This window comes from Pelmatolapia mariae, linkage group LG18 (assembly GCF_036321145.2).
Source record: "Pelmatolapia mariae isolate MD_Pm_ZW linkage group LG18, Pm_UMD_F_2, whole genome shotgun sequence".
Taxonomy (NCBI): Eukaryota; Metazoa; Chordata; class Actinopteri; order Cichliformes; family Cichlidae; genus Pelmatolapia; species Pelmatolapia mariae.
In genome coordinates this window covers 22466832-22491578 of record NC_086243.1, presented here as the reverse complement: position 1 = coordinate 22491578, position 24747 = coordinate 22466832, and the positions used below count along the sequence as shown (strand labels likewise).

At 39.9% G+C, this 24747-nt stretch overlaps 1 protein-coding gene and 2 long non-coding RNA genes across 3 annotated transcripts; 2 read left to right on the top strand and 1 right to left on the bottom strand.

Annotated features, from left to right (window-relative positions):
* The first annotated feature begins 12108 nt into the window (after positions 1–12108).
* Positions 12109–13477, top strand: LOC134616147 (putative nuclease HARBI1). The gene is made up of 4 exons (XM_063460885.1): positions 12109–12628; positions 12705–12817; positions 12903–13014; positions 13095–13477. The coding sequence occupies exons 1-4, from the start codon at positions 12196–12198 to the stop codon at positions 13475–13477; spliced, it is 1041 nt and encodes a 346-aa protein (XP_063316955.1). The 5' UTR covers positions 12109–12195.
* A 1710-nt stretch (positions 13478–15187) lies between these two features.
* On the top strand, positions 15188–17920 carry LOC134617582 (uncharacterized). The gene is made up of 7 exons (XR_010091546.1): positions 15188–15543; positions 15642–15755; positions 15910–15991; positions 16811–16972; positions 17219–17335; positions 17440–17541; positions 17684–17920. It is a non-coding gene; the product is annotated as an uncharacterized LOC134617582 (long non-coding RNA).
* Positions 17921–22277: 4357 nt separating this feature from the next.
* LOC134617558 (uncharacterized) lies at positions 22278–24527 on the bottom strand. The gene is made up of 3 exons (XR_010091543.1): positions 24420–24527; positions 23181–23292; positions 22278–22429 (listed from the first exon to the last, which is right to left on the bottom strand). It is a non-coding gene; the product is annotated as an uncharacterized LOC134617558 (long non-coding RNA).
* Positions 24528–24747: the final 220 nt, after the last annotated feature.

Below are 24747 nucleotides of genomic sequence, written 5' to 3'. Positions count from 1 at the left end.
CAGCAGTGATCAGTGAGATGCTTGGCTGCAAGTTGAACAGCCACAAGGGGCAGTACCCTCCATGGAGAAGGAGGCTAGAGGGCAAGATCAAAGTAGCACGGAGGGAGGTTAGCCAACTAACGGAGTTGCAGAAAGGCGCGACAAAGAAGGTGCATAAGAAATACAGCAAGCTGTCCATACCTGAGGCCTTGGAAACTGCCAAGCAAAGACTCACAGCCTTGGCCACCCGCTTGAGGAGGTACACCAGAGAGAGAGAAGGCAGGAGAATAAACCAGCTGTTCTCCACAGAGCCAGCAAAGGTGTACTCTCAGTGGCAAGGGAACAATAACAGAACAGCACCACCAAGGCTGGAGACGGAGCAATACTGGAAGAGCATATGGGAGAAGGACGCAACCCACAACGGCAATGCTCAGTGGCTAGTGGATCTGAGGGCAGACCATAGCGACCTCCCTGAACAGGGTCCAGTAACCATCACAGTGGCAGACATCCAAGAAAGGGTCTCCAGTATGAAGAGTTGGACAGCACCAGGGCCTGACATGGTTCACGCCTACTGGCTGAAGAAGCTGACTGCACTCCACGAGCGTCTGGCAGCACAAATGAACCAGCTGCTAGTTAACGAGAGACACCCGGAATGGCTAACCGAAGGTCGGACGGTCCTGATCCCCAAGGACCCCAAGAAGGGACCGGTCCCATCCAACTACCGACCAATAACCTGCCTCAGTACCACATGGAAGCTCCTGTCAGGCATCATATCGGCTAAGATGAACAGGCACATGGGTCAATACATGAGCGGGGCACAGAAAGGGATTGGCAAGAATACCAGAGGCGCAAAACACCAGCTACTGGTAGACAGAACAGTAAGCCGAGACTGCAAGACCAGACTGACCAACCTGTGCACTGCCTGGATTGATTACAAGAAGGCCTATGACTCAATGCCCCACAGCTGGATTCTGGAATGCCTAGAATTGTACAAGATCAACAGGACCCTAAGAGCCTTCATCAGGAACTCAATGGGGATGTGGCGTACAACACTAGAGGCCAACTCCAAGCCCATAGCACAAGTCACCATCAAGTGCGGGATCTACCAAGGAGATGCTCTGTCCCCACTGCTGTTCTGCATAGGCCTGAACCCCCTCAGTGAGATCATTAACAAGACTGGCTACGGATACCGACTACGAAACGGAGCGGTTGTCAGCCACCTCCTGTACATGGATGACATCAAGCTGTATGCCAAGAGTGAACGAGACATCGATTCACTGATACACACTACCAGGCTATACAGCAATGACATTGGAATGTCGTTCGGACTGGAGAAGTGTAGTCGGATGGTAACAAAGAGAGGGAAGGTAGTCAGAACCGAGGGAATTGAACTACCAGAAGGCAACATTGCAGACATTGAGGACAGTACCTGGGGATCCCGCAGGCGAATGGGAACCATGAAGAGGCCGCTAGGAAAGCTGCAACCACCAAGTACCTGCAGAGGGTCAGACAAGTCCTGAGGAGTCAGCTGAAGGGTAAGAACAAGATCCGGGCCATCAACACCTACGCCCTGCCCGTGATCAGGTACCCTGCTGGGGTAATAGGCTGGCCAAAGGAGGACATAGAAGCCACTGACATAAAGACAAGAAAGCTCCTTACCATGCATGGAGGGTTTCACCCCAAGTCCAGCACCCTGAGGCTGTACGCTAAGCGGAAGGAAGGGGGCCGGGGACTGGTGAGTGTCAGCACCACAGTCCAGGATGAGACAAGAAACATCCACGAATACATCACGAAGATGGCCCCAACTGACAGCGTACTCAGTGAATACCTCAGGCAGCAGAAACCCAAGAAAGAGGAGGAAGGCGAGGAACCATCATGGAAGGACAGGCCCCTGCACGGTATGTACCACAGGCAGATAGAGGAGGTGGCTGATATCCAGAAATCCTACCAGTGGCTGGACAAAGCTGGACTGAAAGACAGCACAGAGGCACTAATCATGGCAGCACAAGAACAAGCTCTGAGTACAAGATCCATAGAGGCTGGGGTCTATTACACCAGGCAAGACCCCAGGTGCAGGCTGTGTAAAGATGCCCCAGAGACAATCCAGCACATAACAGCAGGGTGCAAGATGCTAGCAGGCAAGGCATACATGGAGCGCCATAACCAAGTGGCCAGCATAGTGTACAGGAACATCTGTGCCGAGTATAACCTGGAAGTCCCGAGGTCAAAATGGGAGACGCCCCCAAGGGTGGTGGAGAATGACCGAGCTAAGATCCTGTGGGACTTCCAGATGCAGACGGACAAAATGGTGGTGGCTAACCAACCGGACATAGTGGTGGTGGACAAACAGGAGAAGACAGCCGTAGTGATCGATGTAGCGGTTCCGAATGACAGCAACATCAGAAAGAAGGAACACGAGAAGCTGGAGAAATACCAAGGGCTCAGAGAAGAGCTCGAGAGGATGTGGAGGGTGAAGGTAACGGTGGTCCCCGTGGTAATCGGAGCACTAGGTGCGGTGACTCCCAAGCTAGGCGAGTGGCTCCAGCAGATCCCGGGAACAACATCGGAGATCTCTGTCCAGAAGAGCGCAGTCCTGGGAACAGCTAAGATACTGCGCAGGACCCTCAAGCTCCCAGGCCTCTGGTAGAGGACCCGAGCTTGAAGGATAAACCGCCCGTAGGGGCGTGCTGGGTGTTTTTGTTGTTTTATATATATATATATATATATATATATATATATATATATATATATATGTATGACGGTTTAGACACGTGATGCATTTTCTCCCAAACGTGCATGGACTTTTAAAGAAACTGATTGTTACAGCTTTTATAATACATTCGTTAACTGCTCTCGACCTTGCAAACTACACCAATTTATTAACATTATTTCATTATTTTTTTGTATTTCATTTTGATCAATTAATTTTAATTTCAGAAGGTGGTATCACACTCAAACAGATTGAACACGGACTGAACAGTGGCAAATCCATGATTTAAACCTCCCTATAACACAAAATATTTTTTTATTGTAACTGTGTTATACTTGGTGAGACTCTAGAACTTAAAGAAATATACTTTTTTTTTTATTAGTAGTAATTGTTTGTATGTACTGTTAACGTATACTGTTTTATCAAACAGCCTGAGGTTGTTGATATTAAAAACATTTCACCGTAACTTTCACATTAATTCTAACAATGTTTTCACATTTTGTTAAAATTAAAAGTACGGAATGTTTTAGGTAATTAATATACAGTTGTAAATTGTAAATTCAAATGAAAAAAGCAGGAAAGATTGTCATTCATACAGAGTTATTATGTAAATTGTAGGGTGATTAATTGTAAATAATGTTACAGATTCTTCCTGTTGTTTTCAAATACAATGGGCCATATTACAGTACATTAATATATTTTCAACATATTAGGAGTGTAAAAATAAAGGCAAATCACCGTTTTTCAATTTACAGAAATGTAATGTCCATATTACAATCAATTACTCTTTTTGATTTAATGGTAATTTACCGTTGCCATTTTACAGTTATTAACTGTAATTTTTATGTACATTTCTTACAGTGTACAGGATAAAGAGATAAAATAAATAAGAATGGGATACAATATAAATATAAATATAAATAGAGTAAGAAGATAAAAAATGAATAAGAATAAAATCAATAAATATTAGGTAAAACCTAAATTAATAATATAAATAGAATAACAGGATAGAATAAATAAGCATAAAATAAATAAACGTTAGGTGAAAGCTAAATTAAAAAGGTGGGTCTTGAGCCTGTTCTTAAAAACATGTACGTTCTCTGCGGCCCTGAGCTCCTCCGGCAGGCTGTTCCACAGTCGAGGACCATACCACTGAAAAGCTGCCTCTCCGTGAGTATGTGTCCTGACTTTAGGGACAATCAAAAGGCCAGTACCAGAGGACCTCAAGGTCCGCGAGGGTTCATATGGTAAAAACAGATCTGAAAGATAAGAAGGCCCAAGACCATTAAGACATTTAAAAACCAATAAAAGAACTTTAAAATCGATCCTGAAACACACGGGGAGCCAATGCAACGATTCTAAAACCGGTGTAATGTGGGCCCGCCCTCTGGTCTTCGTCAGCACACGAGCTGCAGAGTTTTGTAAAAGTTGTAAAGATGAAATATTCTTTTTAGGAAGACCAGAGAGCAGGGCATTACAGTAATCAATGCGACTGGTAATAAAAGCATGCATCAACATCTCCGTGTTGGTCCGAGAGAGAATAAGGCGGACTCTGGCTATATTTTTTAGATGATAAAATCCAATTTTGGTTACATGTTTAATATGTGGGATAAAACCAAGCTCAGAGTCAAAAATAACACCCAGGTTTTTCACTTGTAGTGAAGGGCATAGTGAAAATGCCTGTAATTTAGACAAGAGTTTCTCTCTCTGAGCCTCAGGACCGATGATTAAAACTTCAGTTTTGTCCTGGTTAAGCTGTAAAAAGTTTTCTGCCATCCAAGATTTTATATCTAGAATACAGTTAAAAAGGGCATCCATTGGTCTGGTGTCATCAGGAGACACGGAGATGTACAGCTGAGTGTCATCAGCGTAACTGTGGAAGTTCACTCCATGCCTCCTGATGACACCGCCAAGAGGGAGCATATACAAATTAAAAAGTACAGGGCCTAAAACCGACCCTTGGGGCACACCACATGTCATTTTATGGATCTTAGAGGAGCATGTATCCATACACACCATAAAAGTTCTGTCTGAGAGATAGGAAGTGAACCAGTTGTGTACAGCACCAGAGAGGCCCACCATGTGTTTCAATCTGTTTAAAAGTATAGCGTGGTCTACTGTATCAAAGGCTGCGCTTAGATCCAGTAGCACCAGGACTGAGAGCTTTTGGGAGTCCCAGTTACATCTAAGATCATATAAAACCTTTAGGAGAGCGGTCTCTGTGCTGTGGTTCACCCGAAATCCAGACTGAAATATCTCTAGGATCTGTTTATCATTCAAAAAATCATTAATCTGAGTAAAAACAAGTTTTTCTAAAATTTTACTTAAAAATGGTAAGTTGGATACAGGTCTGTAATTATTAAAATCATTACAATCCAAATTGCTCTTCTTCAGAAGGGGCCTCACCACCGCCGTTTTAAAGGCAGCAGGGAAGACGCCCAACTGAAGAGAGCAATTCATCATGTATAAAAGCTCAGCTTCAAAAAATCCATAAAGTGTTTTAAAAAGTAAAGAGGGGATTGGATCTAAAAGACATGTGGTGGGTCTCACTGTGGAGAAAACTTTCTTAAGGTTCTCAGCATTAACCAGGACAAAGCTGTCCAGTGTCTCCTCAGGTACAATCGAGCCCTCAGATGTGTTTAAAATCATATCACGAGAAGATAAAATATCACATCTGATGGTGTTGATTTTTCCCCTGAAGTGGTCTGCAAACTGCTCGCAGAGTGAGTCTGTGGGGGGTCTTTGGGAGCTGTTAAAATCAGGGTTAAATAAGTGATCTATGGTGGAGAAGAGGACCTTGGGATTATTTTTGTTATTACTGATTATTTTGGCGAAGTATGAATTTCTTGAATTCTTTAGTGTATTATTGTAAATTTTAAGTTGCTCGCAAAGTATTTGATGGTTGATTGCATTTTTAATTTTCCTCCATCTCCTTTCTGCTGCCCTGCAATTTCTTTTGAGTGTTTTGATTTCTTCGTTTCTCCAGGGTGATACACGTTTTACGTTAATCTTTTTGGTGGTGAGTGGAGCAACGGAGTCAAGGCTTTTCTTCAGTTTGCTGTTAAAATGATTAAAAATAAAATCACAGGGTGCAGGTAAAATCACAGGGGGGCATTCGTCTAAAACCCTGGTAAAATTTGCAGCCACTTCAGAGGTTAGATAGCGCCTCCTGACAGTTCGCACCGAGGTCTCCCGCTGAATAAAACCGGTGATGTTAAAAAACACACAGTAGTGGTCAGAGACAGCCAAGTCAACAACAGAGGACACACTGGTGGACAGCCCATGGGTGATGACCAGGTCCAGAGTGTGTCCTCTGTTGTGAGTCGGCTGCATGACGTGCTGGGTAAAATCCATACAATGAAGAATGTTTAAGAATTCTTTTGATGCAGGGTCAGAAGGATTATCTATGTGCAGGTTAAAATCACCGGTTAAAATTATCATATTATATTTTGAATGTATGTTTGTTAAAAATTCTGAGAATTCCTTGATAAAAGCAGCACTGTCTTTAGGTGGTCGATAAATTGTGACAGATAAAACTGGAGGGCTGCTAAAAACAATAGCATGGAATTCGAAAGTGGTAAAATGATCAAATAAAATTTGTTTGGTGGTGAGTGTGTGGTTGGTTAAAGATGCAGTCCCACCACCTCTCTTACCACTTCTAATAGAAAAAGAGAAATTAAAATTTGGTGGGGAGGCCTCAGTGAGAACAACTGGTGCATCTGAACCCAGCCATGTTTCAGTTAAAAATAAACAATCAAGTTTATTATCTAAAATTAAATCATTAATAATAAAAGACTTGTTCAACAGAGAGCGGACATTTAAAAGTGCCATACTTTTAAATGTCAAGCACAAAATTCTTTATTTCGATGCGCATGGCTCTTGTGGTCCTCCATAAGAAATGAGTAAATGCGAAGTTTATTATTATAAATTACATTCCAAGTCTCATAATTACAGGAAACACGGTGAATACAGCAGTGGTTTTGACCTGAATGCAATCCCAACCTTCTCCATTAGATGGCGGAGAAATTTTAGAAAGAAAAAAGTAAATCACTTGCAGAACTACGCTGAGTGCTGGGCTCAACAAAAATACGGCAGGTAATTGCTGCCTCTGGTTTAGCTGCACCAAATGCTTACCTTAAACATAATCCATATTTACTGGCCAAAAGGCAGAATTTCTAATCTGAAAGGGCTCCTCATTAATACATAAATTATTTTGATTAGGTTAAGAAAACATTTCAGTGATAGACAAATAAATATGATTTTGTCCACATCTCAAATCCATGAAATTACTTTAATTTGCTGTATTATTAGCAGGTGCTTCACCAAGAATATGTTATATATTAGGGAAAAAAAAAAGCTAAACCACTCCCTTGGAGGCGATGGAGGCTTCTTCTGTGCCTAGAGCACAGAATGGTGCCTAGAGCTCCATTCTCAGCTTGTGCCAGGGTGACCAGTCCTCTAATGTGGTCGGCTGCTTGTTGTGTCTTGTTCTCCTGGGTTGTTGCCCTTTGGCCATTGCCGCCCCATCTGGAGCCCTCCCTCCTTCTCCTGCTGCGATGGATGCACAGATATCGCTGAGATGTGTACTCTTGAACTCTTGGGGGCTGTGGATGGCCTGGATCTCCTGGATCTATTTCTGTCTGCCTCTGGCTCATGGGGGGCATTGTTGTGGCTTCCCACCCTTATTATCAAGTACATTTTATGACAAAGAGACATACACAGACTCTCTCTCTCTCTGTATGTACTTTGCATTTTCATATTTTTGTGTTCCAGGCTCTATGTTTTTTTCCCTTTGTTTTTTCTTACTGGTGCAGCAGTTGGCGATACATCCTTTTACTATATTTTGTCCTATTTTCACCCCCCTTTTCTTTTTTTTCTCCTGCCTTTCAGCTTAGACATTGTCATACTATATGATATAATATTATATTTAATGTAATAACTGAAATAACACAAATAGAAATGAATAAATAAAGAGATGTTGGGCACAGCAGTGTATTCAGATCATAATTCTCATTGCAAAAGTCATCAGACATGGCAAGATTAAAAAGGAAAAAAAGGCTAAATATCTCTCATGTTACATGAAAGCATAATATAACAATCCTAAATCTTAGTAAAAGGTTTTTATTGTCATTCTGCCACTAAAATTAAATTACCTGGTGATGTATGGATTTGAAATAAAAACCCCACCTTTCTAGAAAACAGAATAACTGATTATATTTAAAGATGCTGTAGAGCGTCTTGTAATCGGAAGGTTGCCGGTTCGAGCCCCGGCTCGGACAGTCTCGGTCGTTGTGTCCTTGGGCAAGACACTTCACCCTACCGCCTACTGGTGTTGGCCAGAGGGGCCGATGGCACGATATGGCAGCCTCACTTCTGTCAGTCTGCCCCAGGGCAGCTGTGGCTACAACTGTAGCTTGCCTCCACCAGTGTGTGAATGTGAGAGTGAATGAATAGTGGAATTGTAAAGCGCTTTGAGGGTCTCAAAAAGCGCTATATAAATGCAATCCATTATTATTATATGTGATAATTGGATTTAATTGAGTTGACACCAACTGTCTGACACCAATATAGATAAACTGAATTTATGAAAAAATTCTTTGAAACATGTGGTTCAAACAATTCAAAGGTTCAATGTAAAATGAAACATGTAGACAAAACAAAAAGTCTACATGTTTCTACATGTTTCAAAAAATTCTTTGAAACATGTGGTTCAAACAATTCAAAGGTTCAATGTAAAATGAAACATGTAGACAAAACAAAAAGTCACAGCTTTGTGTTGAACTCTCAGTTAAACATTCCTGGCAGGTAACAGATTTAATCTCTGAGTTACAGTTTAGTTTCACTTCATATGGACGCTGTAGTGCAGACTGCTTTCTCCATCTAAACCTCCACATGAAGGTAATGCAACAACTGTTTTATTTAATAAACAAAAAATTATTACTTTAATTAGACTAGACTAGAAACAGGAAAAAGAAGCCTGACTCTCTTTTTTAATTTAAATTTAATTTAGGAGCTTAGATGTTTTATTTTTTAATTAAAATGTAAATAGAACTAGTGTCCTTTATGTCAGTCTAATGTAAACATTGTTATATTTTTCTGTGAAGAATCAATAAATTAACTTTTTAAACTCTTGATTAATTAAAAGTAATTTAGGAAGCCATCTTTACCTGATTATGAGTGTCATACAGTCATGGCAGCATAAAAAAATTGTCAGTTGTGAAAGAACTTAGAACCTTAAAAATGTTGAAATAAGATTATTCTTTATAAAAATAAGATTATTATTATAAACATGGGCATATTTTCAGTCAAGTTTCCTAAGGATTACAGTGACCTTGCTTCAAGGTACTTTGTTGTTTAAAAAAACAGAAAATAAATTTCATACATAGTTGTTTAAATAATGCCATCAAATACTCAAACTTGTGCAGGTCAGTAGCTGTGTAACAACAGATATAGATCAGTATTTTTTTGCCATCTGATGCAAAATTTTGTATGGGTTTAATTAAAAATCAAAGTAGATTTTAATATTGCTTGGTTAAATTTAATAAGTAAAGAAGAATAGGCTCTAGTTGACTCTGTTTGGAAAAGTGAATTTTATGTATCTTCACATCTCTTTGATTTCTTTGAGATGAAGAAGTAAAACACATTCCAAAGGACAATATATGCAAATCTGTGAATTTGTTCTGGCAATGCATGAAGACACTCACTGAATTAGAGTTTCATATTTAAAGTAACCTTAATAATTTTAGACTATCTGTACTCTATTTGAGGTGTTCTACTTACACAACATTAAGTCTACATTTTGAGCAATGAAAAAACATCAAGATAAATCAAGACCAACACGTTCTCACTCCCAACTCGTCAAATGTGTGACGCATGGTCAGGCTCCCTCTGCTTCACTTATCGACGCGCAGTGTACCCCCCTGGCGTCGAGAATTGACGTGCAGGGTCCTCCTATTGAATACTATGCTGATCCCTAATCGTTGCTTATTGACGACAAGAGATTTCCGCGGAAGCGCCTGTTGTTCGTATATTTATACATTTCCAAAATCACATTGTAGTGACGTGTACTGAACACAATATATTATATAATGTAAACAACTACCTGAGAAACAGCAGATACAGTAGATAAATTAATTATAGGCCATTACTTTTGCATCGTTTATTGCATTTATGGAGGGAGAGGTGTATGCTGGGTAATGGCACAGCTAGCGACCGGGTGACTTTATTCACCCGCTTCGGCTGTTATCAGTCCATACAATGGGCGTTATTAGCAGAAATCAGTCCCATAGATATGGGCCATCCACCTGCTAGATTGTTCAGAAGGTTGTTATCATCCATCCAGATGGAGGATCACAGACAGGAGCGTGGGAAGACTCCAGAATCCACTCTGGCTGGAATCCGGTGGATACAGCAGCGTTACAGGTAAGACCATTTAACCGGACAGCATTTATAGAATGACTATTAAAAGTCAGCGAGTGTCAATAATGTTAATGTGGTTATGTTAGTAATACAGCGAGTGCTAATATAACAGCTGTAAGATGCATTTGTAGATATTATTACGTGTTTTACCGTCTTTATGGTGCTAGCTTAAAGTTACGGTGTAAACGTTAGCTTATATTGTAGTAAAGCTGTTACTGTTTAAACGATGTTGGGACAGAAATATTAGCTTCTGTCATGACTGATGAAGTTACTAGTTAATAAAGTTTCCATTAAAGTGATTAATCGCAGCCACAGATTGACAGTAAATATCCAGATTAGCTTCAATGCATCTCTAATAAATATGTGCAAGTTTCAGTGCTTCGTTTAAACTGTATGATACTTATACTGACCCAGGGTCAGTGTAAAATACAATCCTGGCTGTGTGAACAAAGCCTGGCTCCTTTAATCCTGCATGACAAACCTCAGGATGCAGGTTCTTATTACTCTTTCCTGCTGGCACACCTGTCACACCTGAGAGTCAGCTAGAAACTTACAGTGACGTGGACATCATGCAAAGACTGCCAGACTCTGTAATACTGTAAATGATCAGTGACTCAGGTTAACACTAAACTTTAAACAGTCCCTCTGTGTGTGCTGAACATCTGGAATCAGATTGAGTCAGGCTGCATCAGCTAAATCTGTTATTTGTAAATATCAATATTTTTTATTCAGGTGTGGGGAAAATATGTAAGACTGCAGTGAAGCGATGTACCAGATTAATCCCTGGCCAAAGGTATCGTACTTAAATCAGACTACTGATCGAGCCACATCAGCCTTTTGTGAGGTCTGTTTAAAGTAGACTAAAAATGAATTCCAGGTTCCCAAGAGGTGGACTTTGAGCACAGAAACACATGCTCATACATACAGCTGTAGCAAGCTTACATTAATTTTAAATAGATTTGTTACTCTGATGTCTGTCTCTCTGTTAGTCCTCTGACAGACTGGTGACCTGTCCAGGTGTGCTCTACCTGTGACTACTGGGACAGGCTCTGGCTCCTGTAATAGAAATGTTGTATTATTCTCATTTAAAGTATTTAAGTGCTTATGCATATGTTTAGTTGTGATACTGTTATAGACTGTTCAGTGAAAGTTTCTAAAACTAGATGAACTTACTTCAGCATCAGCAGTTTGAGAAAACAACTCCCTTTACAGGTGCTGATAACGCCAAGGGCACAAAACAGCGTAACCATTGATCCGTTAGGTTTCATAGCGAGGCGCGGGAAGTGTGGTAGGATCAGTTTGTAACTTCCTCCCTCTTCCTTGGAATGCATAAAGGAGTGGGAGCACGACTTCTGTGGCAGAGCTGACATGATTGTGAACTGTGATGTTTGATGTGTGTTGGCTCTCCTGCGCGCAGTAATAAATAGCTTGATCACAGCTCTTTCTGTGTTGCAGACTTTATTTACAAACCTCCACGACACCCCCCCACCCTCCCACTGTGAACATGAATTGAATATTCAGAAGAAAATGAATGGATAGACTCACATTTGTTTAAATACTTCTAGAAATCTGAGCTGTTGGTGTGGTAATAATATTAGAGCTAGCAATCTTTCTTACTGAATCTCTACTGTGAGTCATGTTACCTGAGATTAATTCTATGTTTACCTGACAGCCTGGACAAATGTGCTGTGTGAAGGATGTAAGTCAAATCAGATCTTAACTGCTTACATTTAAGGAGCCTGTTCATATTTAATTGTAATATGAACCAATGATTTTCTGATTGCTGATTCTTAGAGAGTCTTTGTGGAAATCCTGTTTGGCTTTTTGTCATTTTAATTCTCTTTTCCATTTTCCAGAACAGGGCCCTGTTTCAGAAAGCCGGTTTAGTGCAAACTCTGAGTAAGTACACCCTGAGTTAACGAAAACTCTGGGTTTTCGGTTTCACAAAACGAGTTTAGATTAATTCTGAGTGAGTTACTATGACGACACACTCCGTGAAGCTAACCTGCCCCCTAGCAGGTTTACTTCAACTAACCCTGACTGTCTCCGCCTCTTTGTCGGAAATCTGACTGTAGGAAGTGTCAGACATGGCGTGCCCCTTCCTTGAAGAGCCAGTAGATGTTGAAGCCCAAATTCTCCGCAGAGCTCTCCGCCGGGAGAGAGTGATTAGAGCGCGTTTGGACATTTTATCATTTCCTGATGATTTTCTGTGTGAACGTTACCGTTTTTCAGCACAATCTATAATTTATTTGAATAACATCGTCAGGCCTTATATTGCTCATGTGACACATCGCGGACATTCTCTCAGTTTTGTACATATTATTTGTATTGCACTTCGTTTTTTTGCAAACGGGAGCTTTCTGTATAATACTGGTGACGCTGAGCACGTTTCCAAGGCTACTGTCTGTCGGGCAGTCAGGAATGTTACAGTTGCACTGAAACGTCTCCTGTACTCGTTTGTGGTGTTCCCCGGTCATAGACCCACAAGATTTATCAAAGAGGGATTCCACAAAATTGCAGGTATCAGGATGAACAAAACCTAATTCATGATGTGGTGATACTTGAACTACTACTTAAAATTTACATTTATTTTCAGGGTTCCCAGGCGTGATTGGCTGTATAGATGGCACTCACATTCCAATCATTGCTCCTTCAGTAAATGAAGGAGACTATGTGAACAGGAAGTCTTTCCACAGCATTAATGTACAGGTACATAGTTCCCTGTAGCATTTCAAACTAACAAATTATTTCATTATAGTAATGGATGCTAATTTGTGTTCTCTGCACTGTGAAGATCATATGTGATGCTGCCAACATTATCACAAATGTGGAAGCCAAGTGGCCAGGCTCTGTTCATGACTCACAAATTTTTCGTGAATGTACACTGAGCACAAAATTTGGACATGGTGAGTTGAAAATACTTTAAAATGTATAAAGACCAATTGCTACAGGGACATTTGAACTGAAGTGTATCCTTCTGTCTTAGGAGAGTTCACTGGCTACTTGCTTGGTGATAGGGGGTATCCATGTTTACCCTATTTGCTTACCCCTTACCCTGACCCTGAACCGGGCCCACAGCAGCGATATAATCTGGCTCATTGCAGGACAAGAGCCAGAGTTGAAATGACTATCGGAATGCTTAAGGCCCGGTTCCAGTGCCTTCAAAGACTCAGGGTCACCCCAGAAAGGGCATGTGACATTATTGTGGCATGTGTGATTCTTCACAACATTGCCATAATTAGAGGAGAACACTGTCCTTCTGAACCAAACATCAGCAGTGATCCAAACCATGAACATCCTGACCCTCCCACGGACATACAAGATGGAAGAGCAGTCAGAGACACCATATGTCACAATCATTTCCTGTGACCCATCACCTCAACATGTTGAAAGATGAATAAACAGATTTTTTGTTCAACTGGCTTTATTGGTCGCCTGTATTTCCTGTACACAAAGTATTAATAAGTATATTAGTATGTTGTTCAAACACTGAATTAATTCGTCCATCTCTGACCACTTCACCCACCCTTAACTGATGTTCCAGGAGTAAAATCTCAATCTTGGTCTTTTGGATCTGCTGCTTGAAGTGTTCCATTTCCAAGTCGCATTTTTCTATTTTCTTGATCAAATATTTCTTATACAGCTGCTTTACAGGGAGCTATGGAAACACGGGAAATAGCATTGACATTCATAGTACATGCCTACTTAGGTTGGTTGTAAATCAGTGCTGAACATCTTACTGAGGAAAGGTTTGTTGGAGAAGTGGCTGGACCCTCTTCCTCTGCATTTCCATCATCACTCTGTTAGAGACATAGAAAGTCCATGGTTTTATTATAGTACCACATTTTATTCAATTGTTATATTTTGCATTGTAAGATGTAAACCTCATAAAGTGTCTCTGTTGCTTCCTCCTCTGTGACAGCTGTCAATGTTTCTTCAAGTTCCTGTAGTAGAGAAATTAACAACATTGCTGTTCTACTGTAAACTCATATGATCTGTGGAGTATTAAGAGTACTCACAACTGCATGTTGGTCTGGCTCAACAGGAGGCTGCACCAGATGCAGTACACCATCACCATCAACTGATAGAATATGAGGTTTATACAGGTCACTTATAACTTACAAGGAACCAAATGGCAATTAACAAACATATACCAATCACCTTACAGTTCATTGTCATTATGCTCTCAAAGACAACCAAGACTGAGGGAAGGCAAAATCAGTAGGAAGATAACTTCACTACAAAATAATTCATTATGGTAAAGAGTTTATCAAATGAATGAGTAGCACTGCAAAGGTGACTGTGAAGAAAGGATGTATGCACATCATGTATTATTTTGAATTTACCTCTTATGTAGGCACTTTTGTCTTGCGGGGTTATTGACTCAGAGGATGTCCCCGCAGAGATGCCTTCAGCCACAGGGCGCCCACTGTTTTGGCTGGGGCCAACTGCTCAGCCTCTGTGAGTGGTGGTGGTGGAGGACCCCCACCTGTTTTTCGGGCCTCCGCTTTTTTTCTGTTGGCTATAACGGGTCACATTTGAGCATACTGAGTAAGCAAATATGTACTTGTAATGTGCTCAGATAATTTCAATAAGTACTTACAGAAAGAAAAATAATGTAGCCTCTAACTGCAATTGATCTACATAGGACAAACAGACCAAGCACTATGGCTCATAATACAATTACACCTTACCTGTTTGGACTATATTTTTATATTTCATTTTTACTTGCTGCCAGGAACGTTTGGGGCCTGTTGGGTTGCACCTGCGCTCACATCACATCACAAAATAAAATGTATGAAATAAACACTAAAATTAAATATAATAAAATAACGTGTTAAATGGGTGGAAATCCCTAGATCAATATTTAAATTAACACTCACGCATTGACTCTGTCGGCTATGTTTTGCCATGCATGCTCCCTTTCTTTTGCAGCTGAGGCTGTGTTACTTTTTTTCTGCAAAATATGCATGTTATCGGCGTATGCTGCCATCAGAATTTCGGCCTCAAGCGCTGTAAAATACATTGACCGCGCCTTCTTTCCCTCCGTCTCCATGGTGGCTCCACTAATCAGGGCTTTATGTATCCTCGTGCGCGCGCTTAACTTGGGGTTAAAGCAACTCCGCGTTGATTGAACTAATTGTTATCAGCCTTTCTGAAACCGAATATTCCGAGTTGGACAGTTCGGGGTTACTCAACCCTGAGTATCATTTTTAACTCTGAGTTTTCTAAACCGACTTTCTGAAACAGGGCCCAGTTCTCCACAGTCGTTGTCCATATGGGTCAGTGGGACCAAGCAGCACTCTGCTAATGTGTGGACTCTGACCAGCAATATCCAGCAAGACCCAGGCAACGTTTTCTATCTCCCAGCTGGTGTTTTTTGTTTGTCTGTGACTGGAGAGTCAGATTTTTGTTGAAGCTGGAGGAACAGAGAAGTAAGTCAGTTTGTAGAGATCCCTCCCACCCTGGCTTTTATGTGCTAGATTTCTTATCTGAAACAGTAATATTTCAGTGACTGCTGCTTATACCACAGGTTAATACACGCTACTGATCCCTGATGGGAGAATCATCACCTCTGCCAACAAAGAAGCCTGGTGGATATTTGTTTACAGTCTGATGATGGGACATCATGCTCTGCATCTTCAAAGTTTGTCTCTTGATTATTATTCATACACAGTAATGTAAAGCATGCACACATCTAGTATAACTGGACCAACCTGGTGCTCTTCATTTATGGAGGCTGTTGAGTCTGAATGTTGGATGTTGTGTATCTCATGTTCTCTGGGCTTTGTTGTCCTCAGTCTTTTTGCAGGATCAGAAAACAAAACCAGGATGACCGTAAATGTTTCTTCTCCAGTTGGATGATGATAAGACCGTGACACGGTATGCCACCTCTTGTGATGAAGCAAAGCTCAGGACGAAGTGTGATTAAATGGTACCCACATGTGTGCTGCTGAGAAGGATGTACAGGGGCACCTGCAGCCAAATCCAAGTCTCCTCAGCTTAGTTGTAGTTGCAGAATGCCATAGGACTGAGACAGCTGAGGCATCAAATGTTTGATTAAATGGATGAAAAAGAGAAGTTTCTTCCCTATAATTATCACTTTTTAAAATCTTTAGCAACTTCAAGTCTGTCAGCATGCTGAGGTCACAGAAACAAGAAAAGAAGCTTCAGACTTCAGAGTGTTATTTACAGTTTTCTGTCATCAATTATCTCCCCTGAACTTTATCACTATTAGGCAAGCAGTAAATCCACAGTACTGTAATGATGATTCTGACTTTGGTCACGGTTGCATAATATTTTAATAATATACAATTATTTTTTTAATTCATATTTTTTCTGTTAATCAAAAATTTACTTTGTGAAATTTGTATTTGAGAATGCAGAATGTGACAATATATTTTTTGTTCAATATTTAATGTCTTTCAGTTGCAATTGTTAAATGAAAAAAAAAAAAATATATATATATATATATACATATATATATATATATATATAATTCTAATTTATCAAAAATATATATACATATATCTGTATTAGTTTTAATACATTAATTTGACACCTGTATTGAAAATACCATATTGTATTCATACAGAATCAGTTTGGTATCATTGTTTGTCTGTTCACTGATTGCTGAAAAGTTGAGCTCTAATGTTTCTTCACCCTTGTGTGTGTGATATGTGATTTCCTACATGCTGACAGAGCAGAGCGGCAGTTTGTGCCCACAGATGGTGACGGTGTGGAGAGACGGTGGTGTTTCCTCAGAACAACAAGCAGAGTCACCAAGGACACAAGTCCATCTCACCACCTTGACTTGCTGACTGATGCTCGTCTGCACTGCACAGAGGAAATCAACTGACCGAGGTTTGTCCAGTGACGTGTTATGAAATGTTTATTTGTTTTATGCTTACAGATATGTTTTTCTTGACAGAGGCTCTGCAGAAGTTAGACAAAGCAGAGAAAACATGTGCTTTACATTTTACTGTGATTTACTGGGATATTTGTTGCCTGATGTTCAGCAGGAATGGAGTAATGGAATCAAAGGGAGATGTTTTTAATGTTTTTGTAATGTGAGTAAATCGGTATTATTTATTTGCTTGGTTATTTTAGGAGTGTTTCTGGGTGAGGGAGAGAGGAGTCATCATCCAGGTAAAGTGACGTGGATCAGTGGACACACTTGTCTCCCCTTTAAAGGAGATAGAGAGACGATCCGAGTCATCCCTAAATGTTAGTGCTTTCAAATACACAAACATTTTTAAAGGACAAAAACGAACATCCAACTTTGACTGTAATACAATTAAATCTTTGCATGTGTGTTTTCAAACTCTCAGATGGGCAGGATATCAGTCTTGGACTGTCTAACCTGCCGGAGCAGCACTAAATGACCACCACACATGAGCATGTTCCTGCAGCATTCAGCAGCTTTGCTTTTGGTAAGTAGAGTTAGCTAACTACAGTTACTATAAACACATGATATCCATTTCTAACAGCCTGGTTACTTCCTGTCAGTTTTTTTAGAAACCATGTGGTCACCTGACCTAACACTGTTTCTTCTTCTTCCCCTTAATGTTGAAGGGTCAAAGGTCAACCAGCTGGAGAGGAAACTACACCACTGTACTGGGATGTTTCACCAACACGTGCCAGATGCTGTTACTTCATGGTGACATCACCAGAGACAGCCCCGCCCACCTCAGGACCTCGCCATTGATTATGATGATTATAATCGGAACTAAGACTGTACAAATCCACGACCAGAATGTTTAGATGCTTTCTAATTATTAATGAATACTGAGAGCCTCTTTCTGTGTTTTGTCTGTTTTGGGTTGTTTTTTTTTTACCTCATTTGTTACTAACAGAGTTCACCAAACTCAATTCTGTATGTTTCCATCTTTACCAGCCACACTCTGCCTGCATTTAGAAAACAAACATTAGAAATCATCGTTTTTCTCTTTTGTAATTTTGTAATTCAGTGAATATACTGCGCTGCTTCCTTTTATTGTGTCAAACATTGCTTTACGTTTTTCAGTGTCCAGTTATTTTTTACTGCTGTTTGAATTCTCTGTATGTTTGACCCTGTAGACTGTTTAATGGACTGCTTGTCTTCCTGTTTGTAACCGCCGCCTGTTTTTGACTAAAGATTTGGATTTCTGACTTTAACACAGCCTCTGCGTGTCCTCCCTTTGTGTCCTCTTCCTCTGTGAATGTGTTGCATGTGTCACAGATTCATTTTATTAACAGCTTTCCCACAGTGAATTGCATCAGCATTCATTCACAGCACATTTCAGAAGGATTCAGATTAATACAGTGATCTTATAGTCAGAATTATCCTGACAGACTACCACTGTAAATTATCTTTCATCAGGTCAATTTTAAAGTTCAGTATTTCAAAGCAGGAGTTATGAAAAATCATATTGGCATTAGGACTGTAACAATATGTACTTACAAAGTCAAAGTTTTGTTAGAATATTGGAAGACAATCAACTTTTAGTGTTTTCTGCATATTAATTATACTGAAATAGAGATGGTGACCCTAACTGTATAGAAGCACTAAACAACTGACAATCTAACAAACATTATTGGCCTGAGCCGTCATGCACAGTGAGTCTGATCCTGTGCTGTGAGAGTCTGATAAGCATGTTTCTGGTCAGTTTGGAAGAAATAATATCACGATGTAGATCTTTTTTTTAATATTCCTTCTCTTTTACAACATAAACTGTGATCAAAGCTACTTATGTTCACAGCGTGTAATAATAGTGACAGTCCAGGGCATTGTGGTCTGTTGAGCTAGGGTTAGGGTTAGCAATTCAGACATATGTCTGACATATTACTCTTGCTGGATATAACAAACACCTAGGAATTCATATTATAATTTGATTTTCATGAAATATTCATATTCAGTATCAGTCATTTTATATTATAACCACGTATCCACCCAGACTCATGGTGGGGCAGGGCTCTGTCCTGGGATGCTTGAATGAAAGGTAATGTACACCCTGACCAGGTATCCAGTCGGTCAGAGTTGTTTTCAATATTTGGTTCTAAAATATGAGTGAAAACAAAAATCCAACTAGGATTCTTGCATATGATGAATGAAAGCTGTCTTTGACTGTATTGTCCAGCTGATCCATCAAACCCCCAGCAGGTGAACCTTATCATGACATAACAAGGTCACAATGTAAACAATTAAACAGCAACAGTCTAAATTTAAAGTGCATTCTAAACTCCTCTTCAATAAGTTATATGCAAAGAGTCATTCAGGACTGTAAAACGTGAACTACAGAACCCAGAGTCTTCATCATTAAATCTCTGGTTGCTCTATTTTTCTATCCTATATCAGATACTTTAAAGGTTTTAGTAAAGTTGCATTCTCATGGTGAGGCAAAGTGCTTTATGTGTGTGTGCGTGTGTGTCATGAACGGCTGTAAAAGCCCTTTAATTACAGAACAAAGCGGGGTTTGAGTTCGAGTTACGGCAGACTGGCGCTACTTCTAAACGGAACGCAGCCTTCCTACGGCGGACAGCTAACAACAGGAATCGGACGCGCGGTCCACCCTAGTCCACAGCAACCACCATAGCAACAGCCTAGCATGACTTTAAAAACATATTCTGTCTTCATAACTATCAAAAACGTGAAATGATTTGCAAAGTGTGAAAGTGTTACAGCTGCAGAGAGCTATGGCGGTATCTTTGGAAGCTGTTTGCATAGCTAATAATATACGATGTAACCATGGAGACAGTCAGTCACGTGAGCTAGCGGTGCATGTTTACTACAGTGATTAAGGTGATTGCGTGCACAGCGTCCACACGCTGCAAAGGGTAAAGACATTACTTCAGTATTGTTTTATATTTATATATATTTGACCATCACCTCAGGTTCACCATTACAGTTTCAGCATACAGATGTACACTGTCTAAATATGAACACATTAAAAAAAAAAATCATGTCTCATAAATAAGCACAGCTGTTCATGTTTGTCATTATAGTTTTATTTGTAAGAAAATTGTGAACTTCAAATTGTGTATCAAGTCAAAGAACATTTGACAAGTCTGAGTCATTGCTTTGCCCTATGAGAGCTGGAATAAATATATATCCTGACAATTACAGTGGAAACAGTAGAGACAGGTAGAAATGGGATCAGATTAATCGTTGCTTAGTCAGACACGTCCTGTGTTGGCCTTAACCCAAATTTCCCTCGGGGTCAACCTTCAGGATCAATAAAGTTTTACTGAATTGAATTGAATCATATTAAATAACAAACAATAGCACGATCCGTGTGATTTTGCATCCATTTCCAAATTGTAGTCAAGCAGCCCAGTCTCATAAATAGGTAACAGAAATGTCTCTAATGTAGACGTGTACAGTCTAGTGTAAGCATTAAAAGACCATAAAGGAAACACTACTATTTATGTGAAACTAATTGTAATAAAAAATGAACAGGTGCTTTACAGATTTAAAAGAAAGAATCTGAAAACAACACTTTTTTGGTCTAAGTGGTCAAAGTAGAAAACAGAACTGATGTTCAAGAACAAACCATAGCTGCACTGATATTACACATCTCCATTGTTGTGGTGAACAGACATGTTACTTTTAAAACTACATGCAGTATGTGACCATGACTGTCCACTGAGACCATGAACGCCACTTCGCTGAAGTCTTCTTCTTTTTCTTCTTCTTGCCATCAAAATGGAAGCAGAAAGAGCACGGGCTGCTTTGATCTACAGAAAGGAAAAAGAACATATGAGCTGAAACCATTAAGATAGAAACAATCGTTCAATGCAGTGTCTCACATAGCTTAGCCTGTTACAACTGTTGATACAAGCTCAGTACAGTTAACACACAGTGTTGGGGAACACCAGTGTGGGAACTAGTGGCTTTAGGTTTGTAGTCATTTAACTTGCATCCATTCATTCATTTAATTCAGGAGGAAGAAATGTCAGGTTGGTGCAGGCTGGTTACATGCATTTGGTCCCATGCTGTCTTTAACTAAATGACTTGGTTCACTTTATGGCTGGGCTGTATGTGGGGTTATATCATGTTATTTGGGCAGGAGTACCTGTCCTCTGTTAGACTTAGAAAGTTTCTCCATAAGCAGAGCTTCTAAGTCTTATAGCTTTTAGCACATCTGTATCTGTGCAGGCTGACAGGTTTTTGGTGGCTCTTTTTACCCCACACTGATTGTGAGTGTGTAAATAGCCCCACTAGTCTTTTGGGTTGCAGTTAACTTGGGAGGAAGGGGTGGGTCTGCCAGGACTAGATGAATAACAATGATCTGGGATACATAAATTTCATAATGCATGCATATATCTCTATCAATTAAACCTGTCCTGAGGGCTGCCATTTTTACATTCAGTTATTTCTCTTAGAAATGCTGGATCTAAATAATGAATGTGTTACAGTCAGACTGACACTGGTCAGTGTAAATGGCTCATTGGGACATAGAAACCTTTAAATTAAATACCATCACCTGATATCGAGTGTCAAACAATATCAAAGCTGTAAAAGCTGTTTACAGTCAGAATTTATAAAAACTATGATTGTAAATAAATTCGAACAAGTGAGCTTTTCTCTTTGTGCTGAATATCAACACTGTGACTTCTTAGACTGTAAGCTTTACTTCAGCACAGTTGTAGAAGCCGTCACTTCAAATGTCTTTTGATAACAAGAAAAAAATACCTTGTCAGTACACGGCCTGAAGTTCTTCTCCAAACATCTTCTGCCATCGGCTTTGTCTGCTGGTTTGAAGACAATAAACCACAAAAAAGATGATTTAGTCACTTTGTCTGCATCATGCATGAATGTGTCGTGCAACGATGTTAAATAGCCGTCGTTATCCCTCTGCTGTGTCAGTAGGATTGTACTGTACAGCATCTCATTGATATGTGAGGAATGCTAATGTAACACGACAACAGACGTCTGGTCTTACATCATTAAAATATAACGGGCAGGAGATATAAATATAAAAATATCAAAATATTACATTTTATAGCTGACAGATATTACTAAATAGATACAATTTACTAAATGGTTGATGTACATGAAAAATATGTCCATAATCACAAATGACCATGAGAGCCAGTAGAATAAATTCAACTGGACACTCAAAAGACGTCCTTAAATGCTCTTTAAGTGGCAGAACAAATGAACAAACAGTTAATCGCTTACTTGAGATGAAATCTGCTCAGCTACTTTGAAAACAGCTTCTGACTGGTTCCTCCTTTAACAGGATGACTGCTCAGGGGTAAGGCCATCATGCAGTCCAGCAACCTTTATGGTTCTGCTTTGATTCACCAGGAACTATTAGGGAAACCTTTCAGCGCCTCCTGTGAAAGACACAGGGATAAACACAAACATTTATTAACATGTTCCACAGTCTTCCAGTTTGATTTTCTCATCCTGTGGACAACAACGTACAGAGATGCAGGTTTATTGTTAACTTTTGTAAGGTTTCTTTACTGAACATATCCAGCTGCAGCTCCACTGTGATCCTGAACTGGATAAGCACTTGAGAAAATGTGTCAATAAATGGACAAACATCAGCTTACTATATTTATCCAAACAGACGGGACCAATAATGCTTCACTGAGTTAGAGACTTTAACAGTCTCTTCTATGTAAGAATGTCTCGTGCTGATGGACCTGCAAACTTGACAACAAAGGTTTTTCAGACTACATGTAGCTGTCCTCTATGTCAGCTAACACATTTACATTCATGTCACACTTATTTCTGCTTTCACATTTTTATCATTATTACTTACATTTTGATTGGATACCTTGAGTTTGTAAATGATCAGATTACATAATTGGAATACAATTCAATATAATTCATGTATCCAATTCAAGGTCGCGGGAGGATGAAGCCTATCCCAGCTGATACAGGACAAAGACAGGCTGCCAGTTATCGCAGGGCTAAGACAATACGTGTAACAGAAAATCCACTTAAATGTTTGATATTTCTAATAATAATCATAATTATGACTATTATTTGAAATATTATTTAAAGGTTTCTTTATAAATACATTTCAATTTTTTTATAACCCCTAGAATATAAACCTGAGCTGTTTCAGATTCTGACCTCTGACCTCAGTGACCAGGCTGTGTCCTCACTGCAGCTCCCTCTTGGAAGTACGTCTGCTTCTTGTCTTCCCCCAGTGATGACCGCCTGCCCTTAATATCACGTACTGTACCTGAGGAACAAAAAAGGACAAACACTTGCCTTCATTTAAGAAGTACATTCATACAGAGATAATCTATGGAAACACACTAGTTCACCCTTTGGGAGGAATCAGTTCCTGTGAAACATTTCTGTAAATCAACATCGTGGAGAATGAAATGAGTTCTTCAGGTGATTCAGCAGTCCCACACTGACAAATGAAACTTCTGTGGAAGAAGAATCTGGATTTTTTTGATTTCCAATCAGGTTAAACTATTAAGGATGAAGTAGGAGTCCTCATCTTTGCTCTTCTGAAATCTTTGTTAAACAACAACTAAGATAAATTAGTAACAAAAATACAGCTGAGTAGAGGCTTTACAAACCACCAGCAGCCATAATGCTAAATTTTAATCTTCAAATGTTTCTGAGCCGTCTTCAACCTGCTTTTAACAGAGAAAAGTCCCACAGTCAATGCAGCCTGACTCAATCCTAGATGTTCAGCACACACAGAGACACAGAGGGACTGTTTAAAGTTTAGTGTTAACCTGAGTCACTGATCATTTACAGTATTACAGAGTCTGGCAGTCTTTGCATGATGTCCACGTCACTGTAAGTTTCTAGCTGACTCTCAGGTGTGACAGGTGTGCCAGCAGGAAAGAGTAATAAGAACCTGCATCCTGAGGTTTGTCATGCAGGATTAAAGGAGCCAGGCTTTGTTCACACAGCTAGGATTGTATTTTACACTGACCCTGGGTCAGTATAAGTATCATACAGTTTAAACGAAGCACTGAAACTTTGCACATATTTATTAGAGATGTACTGAAGCTAATCTGGATATTTACTGTCAATCTGTGGCTGCGATTAATCACTTTAATGGAAACTTTATTAACCAGTAACTTCATCAGTCATGACAGAAGCTAATATTTCTGTGCTAACATCGTTTAAACAGTAACAGCTTTACTACAATATAAGCTAACGTTTACACCGTAACTTTAAGCTAGCACCATAAAGACGGTAAAACACGTAATAATATCTACAAATGCATCTTAAAGCTGTTATATTAGCACTCGGTGTATTACTAACATAACCACATTAACATTATTGACACTCGCTGACTTTTAATAGTCACTCTATAAATGCTGTCCGGTTAAATGGTCTTACCTGTAACACTGCTGTATCCACCGGATTCCAGCCAGAGTGGATTCTGGAGTCTTCCCACGCTCCTGTCAGTGATCCTCCATCTGGATGGATGATAACAACCTTCTGAACAATCTAGCAGGTGAATGGCCCACATCTATGGGACTGATTTCTGCTAATAACGCCCATTGTATGGACTGATAACAGCCGAAGCGGGTGAATAAAGTCACCCGGTCGCTAGCTGTGCCATTACCCAGCATACACCTCTCCCTCCATAAATGCAATAAACGATACAAAAGTAATGGCCTATAATTAATTTATCTACTGTATCTGCTGTTTCTCAGGTAGTTGT

What these genes read in the sequence shown, in the direction of transcription:
- LOC134616147 (XM_063460885.1), top strand. Translation starts at nt 12,196, where the DNA reads ATGGCGTGCCCCTTCCTTGAAGAGCCAGTAGATGTTGAAGCCCAAATT. An exon ending in GGGATTCCACAAAATTGCAG is followed by an intron (nt 12,629 to 12,704) that starts GTATCAGGATGA and finishes ATTTATTTTCAG; the next exon opens with GGTTCCCAGGCGTGATTGGC. An exon ending in TCCACAGCATTAATGTACAG is followed by an intron (nt 12,818 to 12,902) that starts GTACATAGTTCC and finishes TGCACTGTGAAG; the next exon opens with ATCATATGTGATGCTGCCAA.